The sequence below is a fragment of the Rutilus rutilus genome, assembly GCF_951802725.1.
Source record: "Rutilus rutilus genome assembly, chromosome: 1".
Lineage (NCBI taxonomy): Eukaryota > Metazoa > Chordata > Actinopteri > Cypriniformes > Leuciscidae > Rutilus > Rutilus rutilus.
This window is the reverse complement of record NC_140209.1, coordinates 56,171,853-56,195,541: the sequence shown is the minus strand read 5'-3', so window position 1 is coordinate 56,195,541 and position 23,689 is coordinate 56,171,853. Positions and strand designations below refer to the sequence as shown.

Here is a 23,689-nt window from a genome sequence, read left to right as displayed (position 1 = left end):
TCCTGCTGGGTTTAGATGGGGGGCGGGGTCAACGTTGAGCCCGACCAACCCCTTTCCCGGACGTTGCCAAAGAGGGTGAGTCACGCGGGGGCGGAGCCGGCGTGAACTCGTTCGCTTTGGTGAAAAGATTTAGTCCAGCCGAGAGGCGCGAGAGTCTCAGAATCCACCACTGAGAGAGGAGGATTGACAGAGAAGAACTCTTATAATACTTAAAATGGCAGCTTGTTCTTGTAGTGAGAGAGAACGGTTTCAGTGTGGTTGATTCCAGGCATGAAAACCACACTGTTGTGTCTGAATCACGGAGAAGGTTCTGCGTGATGACCAGAATGTAAGGGAGCGGTAGCTCTCTTGTGTCGTAAAGAGAGATAGCCGCGTGCACATCTGACCGCGCGCTTCTTCCGTTGCTGCTCAATGAGGGAAGGAAGCGGGCAAGCGCATGAGAGAGCATTTTCAGAGAAAACGCGCTTCTGTGTGACGTGCAAAACAGAGGACGGGGTAGCTCTCTTGTGTCGTAAAGAGAGCTAGCCGCGCGAACATCTACCCGCACGCTTCTTCCGTCGAGGCTCGACGAGGGAAGAAACGGGAGGAGCGTGAGAGGCGGTTTGCCGTCCCAAAGGAAAGTTAGCCGCGAGCACATGATGTAATAAGCCGATCCGCACATCTGACCGACCGCTTCTTCCGTCGCTGCTCAATGAGGGAAGGAAGCGGGCAAGCGCATGAGAGAGCATTTCAGAGAAAACGCACTTCTGTGTGACGTGCAAAACAGAGGGCGAGGTAGCTCTCCTGTGTTGTAAAGAGAGCTAGCCGCACGAACATCTACCCACGCGCTTCTTCCGAGGGAAGAAAACGGGGGGAGTGCGAGAGGCGGTTTGCCGTCCAAAAGGAGAGCTAGCCGCGAGCGCATGATGTAATAAGCCTGTAGGCCTCATGCAGATGCATCCGCACTTGGCACACATCCGCCGGCAGAGAGTGCATTTTGCGTGGAGAACTCCCAGGCACGAAATGCAGCTCGCGTGTCCATCGGCCTCGTGCAGCTTACCTCCGCACGTGGCACAAGATGAACCAGGCATATTAGAAACACTAAATTGCTAGTAAAAGGATATGTATCGTCGTCGCCGGATAGCCACAGGTGAGACAGCGTCAGGGCAAAACGGCAGAAAGGGCGTAGTCCGCTGAAAAAGATGCTCGCTCAGGCTGAAGGGCTTGTTCAACGGCGAAGCTCAGTAAAACAGTCAGAGACATGAAGTTGTCGCTGAAGGAGTGATATCTGCTATAATGGCGAATTCGGGGGATTATTATAGGCTAAGGCCACGCCCCCTTGGGGAGCTCTGACGTGTGATGATGCTCATTGGTTACACATTAGAGGCGCCCACGCCATTGGATGTGTAGTTGCTGCAGCCCAGCCTATGAGCAAGCCAGATGCTCAATGTGCTGGCTGTGCTGGCTGTGCAGCTGCAAATGCGTTTTACATAAAAGCTTCAGTAAATCGAGGAAAAGGAGTTTCTCCACTGCGTATAGCTACGCAATACGAAGTGACCGTTCGAAAGGGAACTATGTTTGCTTATTTTGTTGTTAGATGTTGATAAGTATGCAGCTGTATTATCTTTGTTTTGTTTATTACATTTTGAGATCATCAGTTTTACAAGGTTGTAGGGTTTGTTTTTGTACTTTATGCAATGCTTCCATCTACAGACGAGTAAAGAGTGCTGCAGCATTTCCATTTGTTGAGAGAAAGAGAGTGAGAGAGAGAGAGAGAGAGAGAGAGAGAGAGAGAGAGAGAGAGAGAGAGAGAGAGAGAGAGAGAGAGAGAGAGAGAGAGCTGTATATTACATAAAAGGGCATTTCTCAAATGGGGTGTGTGGGTAGTTATATATAATTTGGAAATAAAGCTATACATATATATATTATATATATATATATATATACATTTACAAGTCATTACATGTTATCATAGCTAACACAATCCTTTCTGCCAAATTTGTTTAAGAATTTTTTTACATTTGTTTTAAATTGTGTGTGTATACACAAATGGAATTTTATATATATACATACCACGTTAAACAGGTTTTATTAGCAAATTCATTGTTTAGAAACAGCTGTCACAACATAAACGATTCTCTACATTTCTACAGTACTGCTTTCTTGTAGTAGAACTGCAAATCCCATCATGCCTTTTCCAGAGTAGCCAATGAACATCCAGCGTCATAGTTCCCCGATGTTCGTCATCCAATCAGAGAACAGCATGCTGGATCACATGACTCGCTGTTGAGCGCCTTCATTCTGCTCTGAGGGACTCATCCGCGCGTCCTGCGGGAGAAACTCCGAAACTCACGCACTGCGCTGTCAGTGTCGCGTTTTCTTCTCTTCCCGGGTCTCGGATAAGCGACGCTCAGGTGGTTGTGTTCGGGGACTTCCCCGCAGAAGCGATCAAACATGCCGGTCCGTACCGACTGCTGTCAGGGCTCGTCGTTGGCCTGCATGGCCTCGGCCTCTCTCGTTCCGCCCCCGCCGATCAATACCCGTCAGCCCGGCGTCAACACCTCTCTGCTCTACAGCGGCTCACAGTTCCGCGGGCACCAGAAAAGCAAAGGAAACTCCTATGATGTCGAGGTGGTTCTGCAGGTAAACACTTTTGCTCTCTGTGGATATGCTCAGTAAGAAGTGAGCTGCCTACCTAGGCATTCAAATGACTGCTGTCTAGGGTAACGATAGGCAGCTCACTAGGACTATGAAGCCCAAAAATGCTGTTTGTTTGTTTGTTGGTAGTCAGCCTAAAGTTACTAGGTAGGGTTTGAGTCCAGAAATGCTGTCTAGATAGGGTGTTCACTCACTTGGTTGTGAAACTTTGAAACCCAAACATACTGTTTGTTTGTAGGTAGCTGCTATGAGTCTACTATGTAGCTTTTGAGTAAAAAAAAAAAAAAAATGCTGTCTAGGTAGGGTGCTCACTATGTTGTGAGAATATGAAGCCCAAAATTAATATGCTGGCTACCAGTTTGTCAGCTATTTTGGACTTAAAACCTACATAGTAGGCAGCCTACATGCGGTCTAGGTAGGCAGCTCACTATATTATGAGAGTGTGAGCCCATATGCTGTTTGTTTGCTTTGTGGGTAACGTTAGCCAGCCTACTATGTAAAAATGTCCATCATACTATCTGTCTAGGTAGTTTACTTGTGTGATTACAGTGCTCATTGTGCAATGTGTCAAATATTGCATGTCAGTGAATCTGGATATTTAATCGGTATAGATCCGTTACCCATTTCTAAGTAGGGCATCCAGAGTGAGTCGTATCTTCATGTTTGAGTCCAGATTAGTATTTTCAGAGGTTTTTGTTGAATGTTATTAACTGACCCACATTAGCAGATCTGTTCTTGTGGTCTGGAGTTGTGCCAAGTACACCATTATAGTGATTTTATGAAAACCCTTTGCTTCTGACCCACAGCATGTGACCATGGAGGACTCGTACCTGTGTGGATACCTCAAGATCAAAGGTCTGACAGAGGTGAGTGGTCAAGCTGACCGCGTTTCGACTTCTGTTATCATACTGTGACCTGCTATATGTTTCTTTAGTAGCTGTTGTGTATGGCAGGGCATGACGCAAACATAAGCACTCTTGTCGTTTGTCTGAATGGAGATTCTGCTTTTGTGGTCTTGTTTTCTGGTTTTAATACTGGAGCACAATAGATTTGGACTCTGACACTGACTGACTGACACACACTGAAAGTTAGTCTTTGATATTATCAAGATACAGAAGCCTAAGTGTACTTTAAGAAGCCTAATGCACTTAAATGGGCAACTCATTTATTGATATGCATCTCAGTTGCTGTGTGTCAAAGGAAATATGACACTGTCCGGTATTTATCTTGATATTTGTGTCATTTTCCTGAAATGTATTAAATGCGTGATAAAAAAATAAATAAAAAAACTTATATTCATATATACTTCAAACAAGTAGATTCAAAATGTTAATGCAAGAACAAGAATGATAATTTTCACTCATATGCACCAATATAACAGTACAGAGTATTAAACATTTTGGGGTTAGTATGCGAGTGAATAATTGAATCAGAGTTTGAATCAGTTATTTTAAATGAACACTTTGAACTGATTCATGGAAATGACTTGTACTTGCCAACTTCAATGACATAAGTTTAAATAATAGATGCTATTAAAACATCACGTGACAAGGAAGTATATCACAGTCTAATCAATGACACACTCTTTAGAAAACGTATCGGCCACATAAAAAGTGCATTGACATCATTGTAATATATTCACGATTTTATGTTTCCTGAAACATTTGTGTGACTTTATCAGAAGTATGTATTGAGTCAGACCACGTTATAAAGCTCACAGAAGGTGAAGTGTCACTCATCCTGCTCTATTGCTCTCTGTAGGAATATCCCACTCTCACTACATTCTTTGCCGGGGAGATCATAAGCAAGAAACGGCCCTTTTTAACCAGGAAATGGGATGCGGATGAGGATGTCGACCGAAAACACTGGGTAATAAATATAGATTCATTGTGTTTATAATGCATAATAATTATGCGCCATGACTCAAGTAGAAACTGATCTGCTAAACATGTTTTTCTTTTTTCTCAGGGGAAGTTTCAAGCATTTTATCAGTACGCAAAAAGCTTTAATTCAGATGATTTTGACTATGAAGAACTAAAGAACAGTGATTACGTCTTCATGCGGTGGAAGGTACGGTGCACATCACGACCGAAACCATATACACTACCGTTCAAAATTTCAGGGTCAGTAAGACTTTGTTTTGGTTTTGAAAGAAATTAATACTTTTATTCAGCAATGCTCTTACATTGTTACAAAAATAAATGCTGTTCTTTTGAACTTTCTATTCATCAAAAGTATCACAGTTTCCACAAAAATTCCACAGCACAACTGTGTTTAACATTGATAATAATAATATGAAGAAATGTTTCATCTAATCTTCATATCTGAATGATTTCTGAAGGATCATGTGACACTGAAGACTGGCGTAAGGATGCTGAAAATTCAGCTTTAATCACAAGATTACATTTTACAATATATTAACCTAGAAAAAAGTGATTTTAAATTGTAATAATATTTCACAACATTACTGTTTTTTTTATCAAATAAATGCAGCCTTGGTGCGATTTAGACTCTTTCAAAAACATAAATACAATCTTACTGACCCCAAACATTTGAAAGGTAGTGCATGTATACAAATCCATAAAAGCTGCTTTGTATAAATATTAGGGATTTCGATCATTGACGGGGGGTGTCCGTCAGGAAAATGAAAATTAATGTTGACAAATAGAAATATGACATGAAACCATGAACGTATGAATAGAAAAAATAACTGCTAGATTATGATGCATCAATGTTATCGAAAAAGAAGCATCTAAAAGGAACAGCTGCTTGACAGAAAGACGTGAATGCGCACATGACCTTGACCGTGCTAGTCTGATGTGTAGCTAACTCGTGAACATGCTGAAAAGCTAAAGCACATCTTGCGCTTAACTGCATTTGACGATCAAAGTGATTCCAGTCACCACTGTGTGTGCGGTTTCACTTTATTTGGCCGGTCTGGAAGCTAACCAATCAGAACTCAGGAACCGCCCCAAATGCCGCAATAACCAAACAGAATAAAATAGCAGGCCGATCATCGTTTTCATGATCGATCGTCGCTGTCACATTCGAGGTACTCGTGCCCATCCCTAATAAATATACAAAGCTGGTGAAATAAATGTAAATAATCAAAAAAGTCCTACTGTGAAATGTTTGTTTGTTTGGTTCAGGAGCAGTTCCTAGTTCCAGATCACACTATCAAAGACATCAGCGGTGCTTCCTTCGCTGGCTTCTACTACATCTGTTTCCAGAAGTCCACCGCCACCATAGAGGGTTACTACTACCACAGAAGCTCTGAATGGTATATATAAATATATAGAAAATGAAGATGAGTGTGTGAGTGTATATACAGTAGTCAACATGAATTTTGAACAATAAAAAAATTATTGTCTTAGGACAACTTTGATGAAATTTTTTGATCCACTTCAAATGTCGACGACTAGTTTAATGTAGTTTAATTTTAGTTTAAACGTTAATGAAATTAGTCGTTCCGCACATCGCTTATAAATATATATGTTTATGTGTGTGTATATATATATATATATATATATATATATATGAAGAGTTCAGATGCAAAAGCCTCTAAGTGCCATCTGAAATTTTCTTCTAGAATGATCATTTTTATCAAGCTCATATATTTAAGTTCAGTAATTTCATTTAAATGGCAATGAAAATGACCTATTAATTGTCATATATGTGTGTGTGTGTATGTATGTATATGTATGTATGTGTATATATATATGTGTATATATATGTATGTATATATGTGTGTGTGTGTATGTATATGTATACCTGTGTGTGTGTGTATATATATATGTATGTGTGTGTGTATATATATATATATATATATATATATATATATATATATATATATATATATATGTGTGTATGTATGTATGTAAATATATATATGTATATACAGTGTGTGTGTGTGTGTGTGTGTGTGTGTGTGTTAAATCACAAATCGTAAATATTCTGAATATATCGCCTAGTCCCAAGAACCCAATTTTTATTTGTCATATTCTTCTGATCAGGTATCAGTCTCTGAACCTCACACACGTCCCTGAACACAGCGCACCCATCTATGAGTTCCGGTGACACTGAAGTCCTCGCGTCACGGCAAGAGGGTGAATCTACAGCGGACAGGGGAAATGGACATGAGTGAAAGAGAGGAACTGTCTAATGCATACGTGGAGGACTCGGCTGTCCTCTCCCCTCAGTGAAAGAATAAAACGGAGGTACAGATGATGGAGAACTCTTTCAGGAGACCGTACGCAGGCCGATCAAGCGAGAGGGATTCGGGGATTCGCAGCAGTGTTAGCGTTTTGGTTTTTCTTTTATGTTTTTGAGCTTTTAATGCTTCTGTCCTCCGATCATCTTAGAAAACCAATTTTATCCGTAAGGTTTGGGGATTAAGATCACAGTTTTTCAGGATGGAAGAGCCAATTGTGATTATTTTTATTTTTTCAGTTTTTTATTTTTTGTTTGTTTGTTTTTGCCTTGTTATTTCATAAAGCAGCATGGTCAATCTAGAAATGTTGAAATTTGTTTTAATTTATTTTTAATCGTTCTGTATGAAAAGACTGTGGAAATGACTGTGATCAGGACAGTGTATACAGACACCGGGGACGTCTTTTACAGAAGTATCAAAGATTCTGTGTGCGATATGATGGGTACAGAGAGTTGCTGTTGTCTGTGGCTTGCTTGGCCCTCAGACGTTTTTTATTAACGTAAGGTGTATCATCAGAAGTCACATATATAGCAGCTGGGTCTTTCGCTTCTACGTGTGATATATTTTTTATTATGAAATGAAATGGAGTTGGGTGTTATGGAAAGAGGCATATATTATCCCACCGTGGTTAAGCTATTTGTAGAGCTGCTTTGGATAAAACATTAATGTCTGATTTTGAAGAAAAAAAAAAATCTGTTGGTAGTTTTACGCTCCTTGTTTTGCTATGCAACCTGAAAAATCTCAGCTTGTAAGAATCTCAAGTATATGGAGGCTTGTTTTTGCCACAGAATAAAAAAAATAATAATAGGTAATTGTTTTGGTAATTAATTTTTAATCGCACAATTCCGACTTATTTCTCGCAGTTCTGAGTATATGTCTTGCAATTTTTATTTAACAGCTTGTAGTTCTGATATTGTTTTCTCAGAATTGCAAAATAGTCATTGTTCTGAAAAAAATTCTAAGTTTACATCTCATGATTGACCTTTTTCTCACTTTTGTGAGTTTATATCTCACAATAACTCTGAATTCTGAGGGAAAAAGTCAGAATTGCAAGATGTAAACAGAATTCTGGTATTTTGTTTAAAAAAAAAAAGTCCGAATTGCAGGATTTAAACTTAGAATTCCGGTAAAAAAATCTAATAAAAAAAGAGTCAGAAATGCAAGTTTTAAATTCAGAATTCCAGTAAAAAAAATGCCAAAATTAGAAGTAAACTCAGAATTCTGATTAAAATTTAAAAAAGTCAGAATTGCAAGATTTAAACTTAGATTTCCAGTTTAAAAAATAAATTAAAAAAAGTCAGAAAAATCAAATTTTAAATTCAGAATTCCAGTAAAAAAAGTCAAAATTGGAAGATGTAAACTCAGAATTCCGATTAAAAAAAACTCAGAATTCCGATTTAAAAAAAACTCAGAATTGCGAAATGTAAACTCAGAATTCAATTTTTTTTTTTTAACTCAGATTTGCTAGATTTAAACAGAATTTTGATTTGAAAAAAAAAAAGTCAAAATTGGAAGATGTAAACTCAGAATTGTGATATATGAACTCAGAATTGAGAAATCAAATCAGAATTGTGTGATTTTTATAAAGTCGCAATTTCCTTTTTACAATTTATTATTTTTTATTTAATGGCAGAAACAGGCTTCCATGCAAGTATCTTATCACTTTGTTCACTTTAATATTCACAGCTCAGCGAGTGTTGATTGATATTCGCACCAATGTCAGGTGGCGTGTCAGAACGCAAGGCGTTGCGCAACTTTCATGAGATCATGATGGATAAGCAAGTGTTTTTATTGGAGGGCTCAGGAAGATTTTTAAAAGCAAACAGTCCAGATGATGGACCAACACTGTTCTTTTAAACTACCCATCAGCCTCGAGTCGTTCTTGACGGCCGTGGTCTACATCCTTTACAGTCTAGCAACGCACAACAAATATAACGGCTGAGGCTTTAAGGAACCTTTCGTGAGGCGTTGGAAGTCTGGGAGAAACATTTATGATATATCCTTTTAAGCTTTAGTCCAACCCTTTGCCTTAAAAGTCCGAGATTTGTCTATGAAACCACTTTTATAAGCATTAGTTTAAGCTCTGTACAGACAGAAACGACATGTACGAATGCAAGTGTTCAGGTTATGAAAGTGTTTTGAGGCGTTTGAAATGAAAGATTGCTGTACCTCATCCGCCAAACCTCCTTTTTAATTGTAGACTAGTGAGAATTTAACAACAGGTTCACACATTTCAACCTAGCTATGTTGAGACGTCTAAATGACATTCTGTACGTACACAGCAAGACAATACAGAAGAATTGCCCAAATCCAACTATTAATGCACATTGTTTCCCATGCAAAATACCCAATAATTGGCATGTTTTTCAAATATGTGTAAATTTGACTTTTTTTTTTTTTCTTCCTTTATTTTCTACTTTGTAAACATGGTTTCAGAAAGATGTTTATGAATATGTGGGATGTTTTGATTGTTGCACCTAATAGTCTGCAGCCTGAAGGTCAAGATTTATTTAAATAAATGCTAAGAAACTGAAAGGCCACTGCACATGCTGTTACAGTACAGATGTACATAAACATAATAGTGCTGTGGTGTACACAAAAGATTTAATTCTCTACAATTATGAGTCATCTTTTTATTGCCACAAAGGGATAAGAAAAATAAAGACTATTGAACACAGATGTGAGTTGGTCTTTATGGGAGCACTGGATACAAAAATCAATCTCTTTTAAAAAATGAAGGTCCCGAAAGCGGTTTGTTTGATTGTTTGTGCAGTGATGCTATAGAAGAACCCTTTTTGGTTCCCAAAGCAGAACTTTTTTTTCTTTCTTTTTTTCTTGGTGTGAAGAACATTTTTTACACCAGACCTTATGTAGCCCCGCCCCTTTTCAGCGCTGCGCTCGTTGTCTTTTGACTTCCGGTCTGTATTTTCACAGCGATTTTGCGTGTTTATTAATGAACTTAATAAAATCTTTTAAAAAAAAAGTTTTAAAATCTTCCCGGTCGACTGACATTTAAGTCATCTGCTTTAAACATTACAGTCCTCATAATAACTTTCGTTAACTTTTCATTAAGTAAATCCACTTAAAAAGCTAATTACTCCTGGACAGCAGCGCCATAGAAACATACAGAGCGACCGGAAGTTCAAAACATTCAAAAACAGTATTCTAAAGATGGCGGCGCCCGCGTCTCTCTGGCGCATAAGGTATGCTGAAGGTTTATTTTTAAGAGTGTACGGATAGAAAATCTCAAAGGTTTGATGCAAACTGCAGACAGTACATGAAATGAAGAATTCTAATACACAAAGATATGTGGGCTACATTTTGGAAATGTAAGCAGCTCTTTCAACCAGCAGATGGCGTAGTATCATCTCTTTAGTGCATGGGCTGTGATCTAAATGCACTCCAACATCATGCAGCAGTGCACTTTTAAACAGTTGTGTGCCACATTATTAAACAGTCTCATTATGCCTAGTTGATTTCAGAAAATGGTGCACGGTTATGACTAAATACATTTTTGTTTATAAATATATTACCTTGAGTTCAAGTCAAATGAGTCAAAACAGAATAGACCGAATTTTCATATTTTCATCATCATTGCTCCAGTCTTCAGTGTCACATGATCTTTCAGAAATCATGATTTGATGCTCAAGAAACATTTATTATTATTATTATTATCAATGCTGAAAGACAGTTGTGCTGCTTAATATTTTTGTGGAAAGAGTAGAAAGATAAAAAAAACTTTAAAATTTATTTGAAATAAAAATCTTTTGTAACATTATAAATGTATTTACTGTCAGTTTTGATCAATTTAATTCATCTTTGCAGAATACAAAAAAAAAAATCTTACCTTTACTTGACTATAACTTTTGAAGTTGAGACTATAAATATATGTAGCAGGAATCAAGGAAGAGGAATATATATAGTCTCAACACACACACACACACACACACACACACACACACACACACACACACACACACACATATATATATATTCCTCTTCCTTGATTCCTGAGACTGTTGAGACTATAAATATATGTAGCAGGAATCAAGGAAGAGGAATTAATACTGAAGTGTGCTTTTTCCCCATTGTTAAGTTGGGCACGTGCCTTTGGAGTTTTGTCCCAGTAGTTTATTACCTATAACTTACACCAGCATTTTTTTTATCACTAAATTATGTCATGTGGCTAACGACAATCCTACAGTAAAATGACAACAAAATATTTCCCAAAATATTTCCCAACGCATTGCATGTTTCACAATGTTCTTGACGTCAAAAAGTAAATGACACTGACAAGTCTTTTTATTATTCTTTGTAAACAAGAGCGATTCATATGATTCACAACAGGAAGGGACTCGAGGAAGAGGCCAGTTAATATGTATCTTCCTTAAAGGAAAACATCTAGTAATGCATAGGTTACATAACAATGTTAAACATTTGCACTTTTGTGCATTAAGCTTGAGTGATGTCAGTGTAATGAAAACCTGTTGTCCATTATAATTCGTTACATTTATATAGCGCTTTTCTAGGTACTCACAGCGCTTTACATGGAAGGGGGGAATCTCCTCAACCACCACCAATGTGCAGCATCCACCTGGATGATGCCACGGCAGCCATATTGCGCCAGAACGCCCACCACACACCAGCTTACTGGTGGAGAGGAGACAGTGATGCAGTGATTGTAGAAGTGATCACTTTCACAAGTTGCTCGCCTCAAAGGGGAGAAAAGATAAAGCTTGGAGTGAAAATTCACACAGAATTTGTTGAGAATCTCAAACACTCAACTGGTCTGATCCTGCTCTGGTTGATGTCCATATCTCTGGGACACTCTTATCTGTGAAGGTAGCACTGCTGACCAGCAGTGTTAGTATAACCACATTCACACCGCCTTTAAAATGCAGTGTTAAAGGAAAGGCTTGATTCTGATCACAGCATAAATCTAAATGATTTGTAACACGAAGCAAACGAGGATTATCATCTCTGTCATTGGTTTGGCACCCCTTTCAAAGTCAGTTAGTCAGAGATACAAGTAAAATGTGCAATAAACTCAATGTTTATGTTTTGTTTTACAAGAAAATGTCAGCAATGCTTGCCTAAAATCACAAGGGTGTTCTGGGCGGTTGCCAGGACATTGCTGGGAAGTTGGGAAATCCAGTCCTGTAATCACTGAAGTTGGCAGGTTAATGAGGATTTGCATATTCCCGTCAGCGATCGCCGAACCCCCTTTATAAAGCATTATCATTAACTAAAACTAAGATATTAAGGAGAACTTTTTAAATTTCTTGAAATAAAATAAACATTAACTGAAAAAATTAATTAAAAAACGATTATTATAACTAAAATATTTCAGCTATTTGCCAAGGCAACAGTTCTCCTTTACATTAAGATTACGTTGAAGTAGCTAACTAAAAAAAAAATATATATATAATAATGATAAAAACTATATAGAAATATTACAATTATATATAATCTAATTCAAAATATTAACAAAAAGTATTATGGTACATCAAGGATAATAAAATAACACTAGTATAAAGTCTGCATGTTTCGTTTCAATTTTCAGTTTGGAAGTTTTTTTTATATGATATTTTAGTATTTTTGCATATTTTATTATTTAAATGTCTTAGTGGTTTTCATATAGAGAAATGCTATTCCACCTTTTTACTGCTTTGTATTATTATTATTATTATTATTGTTGTATTTCACATCATTAAATACAGCATATTTGCCGTTAATTGCCCTTACCATATGTCTCTATATGAGGACATACCAAAAACTCCCAAACCCATTTAAGGGTAAAAATGTAATTGATGTTCAACAAATAAAACACAGATACCGATCCCTTTCTTAAAAAGCACTTATTGATTACAGACTATAATATAGATGTGCTTTGTTTGACAGAAATCTGGCTAAACCCAGACGATTACATTACTTTAAATGAGTCCACCCCGCAAGATTACTGTTATAAACATGAACCTCGTCTGAAAGGCAAATATCTTCAGTATTAGATAGATAGATAGATAGATAGATAGATAGATAGATAGATAGATAGATAGATAGATAGATAGATAGATAGATAGATAGATAGATAGATAGATCTATATCTCCGGCCAGAAGGCAGGGGGAAAAATTATTTACTGAGAAGTCTAATATAATTCTTTTGAAGTGTTGGTGGTTAATGTAACATTATCTAGTTTAAATGAAACACTCGATAATCACGTTTGAGATTTGTCCTGGCTACTATATAGGCCTCCAGGGCACCATACAGACTTTATCAAAGAATTTGCTGATTTTCTGTCAGAGTTAGTACTGGTTGCAGATAAAGTCCTAATTTTAATATCCATGTAGATCATTAAAAAGACGCATTGGTATTGGCATTTAACCCTTGTATGGTGTTCGGGTGAGTAGGACCTGTTTTCATTTTTTATCAAAAGAAAAATGATAGGCTACGATTAATTATTTTTTCAAACTCAGACTCATTGGCCTTGGCTCATTTTCTGTGAAGAATATATATCAGAACACATTTTCAATGACCACACACTGTACAACCCCCCTACACATTTAGGATGTTCGGGTCCACTGGACCAGGGGTTAATAAAAGTGTGGAAATTGTAGGTCCTGTATAGGCTACCTTTACTCTGTCCTCCTCCTGTCAGGGCCTGCTGTTATTGTGTGTGTGTGTGTGTGTGTGTGTGTTCATGTATAAGGTGTATGAGGACACAAATGTGTATAATGACATGGGTATTACAACGTAAACATGGTTTATGAGGACATCTGTGTCCTGCGAAACTAGGCTAGGCACTGATAAAACGCCATTATCATTCTTTCCAAGAGCATAGCGCGGTATGCCGCGGTCTCTCCTGAGATGGAATCAGCTGGCTTTTGGCATAGTTGATTCGTGAGATGAGACGTGATCATCTCTGTGTCCCATTCCGCACACTCCCGTGAGTGAGCGCATATCAGATAATCGTCCAGATAAGCAGATATTCTGAGCCCAGCGCTGATAACGCTGCCTCTGCACCTCTGAGTCAGGCTGAGCCCGAATGGAAGAGTAAAAAATGTGTACACTTCGCTCTAAAGTAGTTTCCCACTACTTAAGTTATCCATGTCAAGCACAAATAAAATGTACGTACAGTTACAGATCCTTTGGATTCACATTGGGAACATTTCTGTTGCTGCAAGGCAGCACATAATAATGCTTTTACCATTACACTCAACCTAACATATGCTTCTTATATTATTTGAGCTACTAGAGACTCAGAATGAGATGTACTGTACCGCTAAAAGGAGACAAACAAACCACTGGAAGGATTACTGTATTAAATTAAATATTAGCTTAAAAATGAGTTAGTTGCCTTAGTTTGTTGTCTTGTCAATCAGTTGTTGGAACCTCAGTTGAACCTTTGTCAACTCTGTGAATATTTAATGTCAGATACAGGTTTCTGTTCATTTTCCATTTATTGTGTTAAAATATTAAAACATCAACTGAACTACATGATATCTGATTTAGCCTACCTAAGAACATTAGTTATATGTTTAAAATTAAAAAGGAGGGTAGAGAATTAGCCTAAGTAGTTTAGGAACTGGATTGTTCATAATAACCCTAACCCAGGAAATAAACCCAGAATAATATTTTTTTTTTTTTTACTTAGCTCCTTTACTGAACACCATTATTACATAGTTGAAGACTTTACACGATTGTTGGATGAATCAAATTAAAATAGCATGCTTTTTAATGCGTCTGACGGAGTTGACCATTTAAGTTACGAGGTGAATGTAAAAAAAATAAAATAATAATGTTAAAAACTAACATCTAAAACATGTTTTGTCCCTTATCTCAAGAATCAGTGAAATACTTCTGGAATTAATAATGATAACTTCACACTCATTTGAAACTGACCTGTAGGAGCCATTTTCATTCAATTCAGTCCATTAGGTGGCGTTCTGACATTGTATATTAAGGGCACTTGGGTAACGACAAAGGATAAGTGTGTATTGGTAGTCGAGAAGCACGCCATTTTTTGCGGGATTGTGTTATTGTGTGTTATTGCATCAGGCTTGATTGGTAAAGAGTGACATTCAAAGAAACAATTTGGACAATGTGTGTGTGCAGTATCTGCAAGGTATGGACTTCATATTATGAACTTGAAAGAATGAGACACCACAGGAAGCTAATTGGAAGCAATGTTTTTATTTATTTATTTTTATTGGAGCACAATAAAGACACTATTTGCATTTTACATCTGTGTTTATGGATTCAATTTGTACGTGTCAAATACTTGCTCACTCCTGCAATACCAGTGGACACTAAGTGGAAAGCCGTATAACAGACCTATGACCTTGAACATGAAATGTATGTAATTTTAAATGATCTCATGGATGTGGCTATTGTGGTTTCAGAGCTCATGTCATTTTGATGTCTGCCAGGAAACAATAGCAAATCTGATCATAGGTAATAGCTCACATTTTTTTAATAAGCACCAGAATTGAGGTATTAATTAGGTATAACGTTTTTGTTTTTCCTCAGATATCCCTAAATCTGAGCAATACGGGTTTTTCTATGAGTAATGAAGAAGTTGAATAAACAACATTAGCACAGACAAACCTATTTGCATAAAATCAAATCTGATATTTCAATAATGGGATTTTCAGTGAGTCAGTCAATACTGTTAGGAGGGTCAATACTGACATCAGGGTTAGGTGTGAAAATTTTTTAAGGCAAACAAAGGTGTTGGACACACCTCTGAGAGGAATCCTGCCTACGTTTCCTTATAACCCCATAACATTAAACCTTAGCTTCTATTTCCTGGAATGTCAAGGGTTTTTCCTTGTACGTGCTCAACAAACGGATTTATGAAAATGTCAGCATTGTTCAGTGACACAGTGATGATGACTTTGATGTGGAGAAGGGCTTGAACTATTAAATTGGCTTACTGTAAAAAGTGTTTTCATTAGGGGAGAGTGGGGTAAGATGAGCCATTTTTTTTTTTTTTTACGTATGTGGTCCTCAAGGACAAAATTAGGAAATAGTACAATAAAAAAGTATCTAAAGTTTCCTATCATTTTAAATGATCAGAATACGTCTATTACAAAGCGTTCTAAAATAGATATAGCTTCTCATAAAAAAGTGTTCCTGTGACTCAGTTTGCCCCAGGTTAAGGATAAGTTGATCTGGGTGTAAACTGCCCATCTAATTGAATCTGAATCAAACTCAGGTGAATTGTAACAACAGTCTACCTCTTTTAAAAACTACTTCAATGATCAATTTTTTATTTAACAAATAGTCTTAAAGTAGTCTTAAACAACGAAAAACCAACCAAATGAAGGTGAAAATTCAATCTTTAATTGTTTGCATTTCTGAAACAATATGTTGAACACCAAAGTTGTAACCTTCCCAAAAACAGACTAAACAGAGTCTGTTGAGTAAACATAAATAAAAGAAAAAATCTCATTGAAACTTATAAATATTTTAGTCAAAAGGTTCTTGGCATAGTAGTCATGTACAAAATATGCCTTTATCTACATACAATTTATATAGCCTTTGGCTTTATCATACTTCTACGTTCAAAAAGCTGAAATAGTAAATAGTAGCAGCCCCCAATGGACATTCTTGTTAAAATATCAAATTATGCACACCTTATTAATACAGCACATGTAGCCTACAGAATACAGAATATACAACGCATTGCGTTTAATTATACCTGAAGCGTTTTCCTCCCATAGAAAACTCTTAACGTGGCTTTCTATGGGAGGATGGCATTGCTGTGCACAACAAATCATTTAAATGGTATTCAATGCAAAACAAAAATGAAAAATATAAGTAGCCAATAAAATAAACATAAGTTATTGTAGCCCACAGACTATATTAATTTAGGTAAAGTGTTGTATTTGTTTAATTTGCAGTGCATTAGGCACATATAAGTGTTTGTGCGGAGTGTGGAGCGCGCGCACTGCATGGAGGCGCCGGCGCGGTCACTTGCATTTTCCTATCAACAGTGGAAACAACTTAAAATACTCCATCATTTCTGGTCATACAGAAATAATACATCATTCGACTACTTTTATTTCGTTGTGCTTTTGTACAATCAAATAAAACAAACAGGACGCGCTTTCATGGTCTCCGTCTCAAAAATGAAAATAAATCAATGAAATAAACAGCCATATAGACTAGACTCACAGACATGAGAAATATACCTATATAAAGCTTGAAATGTTCACCAACGAAAAATATCGCATCGAAAGCAAATAGGGTACCACTACCATCTGATTATGTAATCCTGTCCGTATAAAAAGTGCATTTCTCTCTAAAGGCGCATCTAAATTACAGCGGAGATGTATGGAGATATGTTTGCAGCCTACACTGATTTAGAAAACACTAGTTTATTAATAAACAAGACATATTTATTATCATTGGTCTACTTTTGCCGGTGCTTTGCGGCCAGATTTATGCATGAGCTTGAGCGCGGAATAAGCTATTCCTCCATGATGCACCCAAGATTTAATTAATATAAACGTGCGATTAGTATAGTCACTAATTGCTTAATATTGACTAGAAAAATCTTTAGTCTATGGCTGGCAACTCTAATCAATAGCCTGCATTTACTAGTTGACATTATTTAGGCCTAATAGTATCCAGCTCTTTACATTAAATTAGTTGAGTTAGCATAATTAGTTAATGAACTAATAAAATAATAAAGTTTAAATTAAGATACTAACCATATATTTCTATATGCATTACTTATTCCACCACGCAAAGGGCTGTTTTTAATGTGTCAAAAATGGTGTAAGGTGTATAATCCGTTATACATGTGAAGATTGTACTGTATCTTGAAGATTTTTGTATTGTATTGTATCGTATCTTCTGTTATAAAGACGAACATGCTCTTTCCAATAAATATTGTTGATGTAATATCGGACTTACCGGTTTGTGAAATTGCAGCGGGAGCGCGCGCGCGCCGCGCATGTTCCCGCCTCTGACTGGAGGTGTAATAAGAGCGCAGCAGAGCAGCAGTCAGTCAAACATCAGAGCAAGAGCTGCAGACAACACATCTACTACAGCAGCCTATTACCTGATCAATATGGAGGAGCAAAGATATCCTGTCAATATTCAGCTTGTTGGAGTGATGCAAAAAGAAGAAGCGAAAGTAAGACTTTTTAATTTTTACATTTTGCATGCATTATTAAAAAGCTACATTACCGTTGTTTTGAATGAACGTCTCGATGATGTTTGAGAATGTTCCAACATATTACAATTTTACATATTATTAAAATTGACATAAGTAAATACTGGAGTAATAATAACATAACAATGTGGAATTACAAACAGCTCCGTGAAACATTTAAAAGTAATTCACACTGTAAAACATTTTTTTTTTTTTGGTCAGTTAACATAAAATATGCTTTATGTGGTAGCTAGTTAACTTTTTTTCTTTAAATAATAAAAATAAAGGCTATGATAACATGACTTATTAACTGGAATATGTCATTTTGAAGGGTCACATCAGATATAAATAGGGATAGACTATCTTATGTATAGGTAATTCATTCAGTAGGCCTACTTACCTAACTAAATACACAATAGCATGAAGACTGTAATGTATAGTGAGAGCTTTGATGTAAAGAGAAGCACTGACATTCGTCTAATCACATTCTTCCCATTCTTCCCAGTTGTACATGACCACCGTTCTCTGGTCAGATCAAAATGAGATCACTGTGTACAGATCGCTTGAAGACTTCAAGACACTGCATGTAAGTCTCCATCATTTCATTTGAAAACAATTTCTGTGGCCTATTTTACTGTATAAATACTGACTTCAGTTGAGTAGAATAACATAAGCATGGTTATTTCTGTAGAGACAACTCAAGAAGAAATTCCTTCCTTCAAACCCCATGAAAAGGTCAGGAAGGATTGTTCCCAAGTTCAAAGGTAAATACTCTAATAGTTTCCCCTTAAAACAATACAAATTCAAGTACTCATTGTTAAGTAATAAAAATCCATTTGCAGCTGCAAGAGTGCGAAAAAACATGCAGAAGCGGAGTGCCAGTAAGTCGATGCTCAGACTGAAGACTCTGGACGAATACTGCAGTGAACTGATGAAGAGCGATCCCCGTATCTGCCAGAGCTCGGAGCTCATCCAGTTCCTGCTTCCCAAATCCCAGGACCTCAATGCTGACTTTGCAAAAAACAGGTAAGCTAATACTGCAAAACAAGCAAAGCAGAAAATAAATACATATATGAATTTTCAAAACTATAGTATACAGAATATTTAAAGATTCTGTTTTGTTCTGCAGTATTGTGATCATGCCATCCGAGACCACTCAAACGAGCAATGGGGTGACTCAACCCTTCGTTACTGAAACATACCGCTGCGTAGCTACGTATGAGACCAAGGACACCAAGAATCAGCCCTTCAAGGTTGAAGTGGATGAGATTGTGGATGTGCTCATTAAAGACCAAAACGGTGAGAACTCATTTGGCCGAACTACACAGACAGCATCTAGAAGCAGGGAGCCTCTAAGAACACTCTTTATTGTTTGCTGACCTTGTTGTTTTTTTACTTTTTCTTGTCAGGATGGTGGCTGGTGGAGAATGAAGCCAAACGTCTCGCCTGGTTTCCTGCTCCGTATCTACAGAGAGCTGAGATGGCTGATGACGGTCCTGATGTGATGGATGGCGAAAGTAAGAAATGGTTTAGTGGTTTCTAGTGTGTTCTGTCTACATTGATCTGGAAATAAAACCGGTTTGGCCGCAGTTTTCACATTCTTCTGTTTGCTCTGAATCATCCTTTCTTTGGAAACCACAGTTTATATAACCTAATTACGCTTATACCGTTAAGTTTCATTGAAAATCAATGAATTGTGGTCACTTGCTTGTTGCAAATCACTGGGAATGCATCTTTAAACCAAAACTAGCAGCCAAAAAAAAATAACCCTTTACAGGGGTGTCCAATCCTACTCCTGAAGGTCAACATCCTGCAGTCTTTAGCTCCAATATGCCCCAAAACACACTCGCCTGGAAGTTTCTAAGGATCCTAAAACCTTGATTAGCCGGTTCAGGTGTGTTTGATTGGGATTGGAGCTAAACTCTGCAGGATTCTCATGGAAACTCTATTGGAAACCCTTGCTGTTGTATATTAATAATGGATTCATTTGTTGACCAGGACCGTTCTTTAACAAATCTTATGTTTCCCTTCTTCAGGTGTTTTCTATGTTGCAGCCAAAAGTTACAAAGCCATAAACAGTGATGAAATATCAGTCGAGATTGGGTCTGTGGTGGAGGTGTTACAGAAGTCTGACAATGGCTGGTGGATAATAAGGTAAATTTCAATATTGTTTACTCCTGAAAATGAGCAGATGTAACCAGTTGAAATAAACACCAGTCATTTTACGGGAAGGAATGTTTTACTTGCTCGTGTGTCGTGTAGATAACGCTTGGGGAAACTTGGCACTTGCTTTACATCCTCATTTTTGCAGACTAGTCTGTGCAGACCAGGAGCAGCCAAGGTCGGTCCTAGAGTTTAGCGCCAACCCTAATCAAACACACCTGAACAAGCTAATCAAGGTTTTCAGGATTACTAAGGCTACAGGCCATTGAGTATTTTTTTCAATACTCAGGATTGGAGCTAAACTCTGCAGGACAGTGGCTCTTTAGGACCGACGTTGCCTATGCTTCTTCCTTGTTCACTTCCACTGAATGAAATTGACCCACCCAGTACCCATTCCTCAACGATTGACAGCTGTTTTGTCTCTATCCTTCAGGTACAATCGAAAGGCGGGCTTTGTACCATCTATGTACCTGCAACCGTACAATAACCCACGGATTCGCATGATGCCCGCTCAGAGGGAGATGACCAGCTCCACTCTTGACTTGGCACGGCTTCAACAAACTGGAGACAATTCCCTGAAGGCTTCCGACCGTGGGCTCAGCAGATCCCAGGGCAACCTGCGTCTACCTCTAGGAGGCACCCTGGACCCTAGAGATAAGCTGATGTCACGTTCAATGGGTAGGCTGTCGGACGCTAGTATGACATGGTTGACTCCATCAATCCGAGTGCAGTTTGCAGAGAACGGCCAGCAAAGAAGTCTGAGTGAGGACAGCGAAGAGTTCAGCGACGAAAGCAGCTTCTCCGGCAACGATTCGTTAAATCGCACGGACGCAGAACAGCGATTCCGCCGGAGTCGCACCCCTACGCTTGACTCTTCTGGCAGACTGAGCGTTGAAAGTCCCACAGAAGACAAGATGATCAGCAGCCGATCAGACCCTAGTCTCAACAAGATGCCCTCCACCCCCAAGGTGCCAGCCAGACCCCAAGCTCAGGAGATACTCAAACGCTGCACCACCGTTACACGCCAAAACCTGCAAAGAACCAGTTAGGTCACTGCAATGTGTCCAGTACTTTAGGTTACATGTTTGAGGAGAAACAAGAGTTACTGTTCATTACCAAAAACACTCATGTGATAATAATGTGATTACTTGATGGTCAAATTAGAACCTAGAAGTCTATTTCTTCTTCTTGGAACAGAATATTATGCATGTTACAGATGATAATCTACTAGAGATGCTGCTCTTTGGATCAGGCACATAAAATGTATAGAACAATCTTCAACAGAATATTCATCCAAGATTTAGGTCTTTCTTAAGTTTTTGCTCTTCGAAGAAAAAACCTTTCCATAGTGGAAAATCTAACTTGTACCTTATATGCATTGCATATCTTGACATATATTATACATTGTACACTCTTGAGAGAATTTAATAAAATGGTTGTCCTAAAGACTGGCATTTTTGGAGTTTTATTTTCTGCAGGGGTCATTGATTTCAAATCCTACTCTTGGAGGACAACCTTCCTGCACAGTTTAACTCAAATCCTAATTCAATACACGTGAACCGGTTAACCGAGGCGTTCAGGTTTACTTGAACATAACAGTCATGTGTGTTGGAGCAGCGTTGGAACTGAAGTCTGCGGGGAGTCAGGAGCAGACTTGGCTATTCCTGTTTTAAGTTACTTTTAATAATTGCAAGCATATTATTACTATGGTTTTAAATCAGGGGTGTCTACTCCTGGGGCCATTCTTCGTATGTGGATTACTCAGTTATCTGGATTTTACTGTTGACGATTTGACATGATCCATGATCGTTCGGATCTTCGAAGATCATCCTGGAGTTGCCGTTGTTGTGCCGAATTTTGACCCCCGCCAAATTATTACCCCCCTAGTATTGGTAGGTTTAGGATTAGTTGTGGGGGAGGGTTTAGGATTAGGCAATCAGGTACTGACTTCAACGAGGGGGGTAATAATTTGGTTTTAAAACCACATGCAGGCCTACAGTTGGTCTAAGCCAGACATTAATTTGAACAGTGACAGCTATTATGGGAGTGAATACTAAGGAATACTAGAAATCGTGAAATAATTGGGAATCATGTAACAAACAGTACACGTTTCATTTATCTTATTACAACTTTAACGTCGTTTTGGTCGCTTGGCGGTTTCATTATGAAGGTCGTCTTTTTCCAATATGATGTGATTACGTTGTCTTGCCAAGTTGCCGCCAGCCAATCGCTGCATAGCCAATCATGGTTTCGAATATCGATATATCTGCCCTTTCCAATGAACAGAAGAACGAGCAGTAATCTCAGACAGTTTAATACAGATATTTTAATCAATTCTGCAAATTCGTTTAAAGAACCAAATTCACCAGAGATCAGTTATCACGATTAGTATATCTGTCATCTGTCAAATCATCTTAGATGTATTAAGCAAGGTACAAAGAACAGCCCCTTGTTCTTGGAGGGCAACTAAACTGCAGAATTTAGCTTCAATTCTAATGAAACACACCTGAACGAGCTTTTCAATGTCTTCAGAAACACTAGGCAGGTGTGTCGGAGCAAGTTGGAGGAGCTCAACTCTTCAGGAGCAGAATTGGACACCCTTGACTTAAGGAGCTGGCTTCAGTTTTTTTGCATGCATATTTAAATAACCAAAGTAAATAACCAAGACATTTAAGCATATATATATAAAAAAATAAAAACCTGATTAGATGACAATCAGGCAGTCAAAGCTGTACAGTGTTTTAATCTGGCACAATGAGATAAAGTGACAAATGAGAAGCTAAATCTCAGTGTAAATCTGGGTATGTTTTTTTGCGTAACCGGGTGTGACTGAAACAAGTGAAACGTTTTATTTGTTTCTTGGTTTCTAGCATCCTGTAGCTGTGTTTCACATGTCATTGGTCCAAAATCCTGATCTGCACAATGGGACAGCATTTTCTGAGTCGCTGCGTTCTCTCAGAGAGAACAGACAAATTACTTGTCTGTGTAAACTAATGCAAACATCGAGATCAACTCAAGAGAGAACATATGTAGTTGGTAATCGGTAAAGAAGGAAAGAGTATTGCATACAAGCTGCATCCTTGCCAAGCTGTGTATCCAACACTTGCAGCAATCTGGGATGCCCAACATTCAATACTGTTAAGCAGTGCACACACACCTCACTGTTTGCACAAGATACTGAGCGTTTCAGGAAAAACGATGCGGGAACAAGCCACGGTATCATTTAAAGGACTCAATATGCACTATTACAGCAAGAGCAGGAAGGATCAAGTTTGTTTTTGGAAATGGTTGTTTGAACAGTGCTAGAAGTTCAGTGATACTTTGAGAGTGAGATATTTAACGAATGTTCTGTGATAAATACAAGTTCTGTGGAACGTGACATTGTCCATTACCGCAGAAAACACAAAAATAAAGTACAATGTTAAAAGTTTCAATGGGGTTTCAAAAAAGTAGAATACTCATATTTTGGTTAAATTACTTTGTTAAATTATTTTGAATTTGATATGTAAAATTGGCC

The 23,689-nt window shown here is 37.9% G+C and overlaps 2 protein-coding genes across 2 annotated transcripts; both read left to right on the top strand.

Annotated features, from left to right (window-relative positions):
• The first annotated feature begins 2,224 nt into the window (after positions 1-2,224).
• gid4 (GID complex subunit 4 homolog) lies at positions 2,225-9,524 on the top strand. Its single transcript, XM_084406148.1, has 6 exons — positions 2,225-2,622; positions 3,444-3,503; positions 4,399-4,506; positions 4,606-4,707; positions 5,787-5,917; positions 6,651-9,524. Exons 1-6 carry the CDS (start codon positions 2,434-2,436, stop codon positions 6,712-6,714), a joined length of 654 nt encoding a protein of 217 aa, XP_084262274.1. The 5' UTR covers positions 2,225-2,433; the 3' UTR covers positions 6,715-9,524.
• An 8,338-nt stretch (positions 9,525-17,862) lies between these two features.
• noxo1a (NADPH oxidase organizer 1a) lies at positions 17,863-21,625 on the top strand. Its single transcript, XM_084422463.1, has 8 exons — positions 17,863-17,991; positions 18,515-18,595; positions 18,701-18,773; positions 18,852-19,035; positions 19,139-19,308; positions 19,419-19,526; positions 20,046-20,163; positions 20,606-21,625. Exons 1-8 carry the CDS (start codon positions 17,926-17,928, stop codon positions 21,219-21,221), a joined length of 1,416 nt encoding a protein of 471 aa, XP_084278589.1. The 5' UTR covers positions 17,863-17,925; the 3' UTR covers positions 21,222-21,625.
• The last annotated feature ends 2,064 nt before the right edge of the window (positions 21,626-23,689 follow it).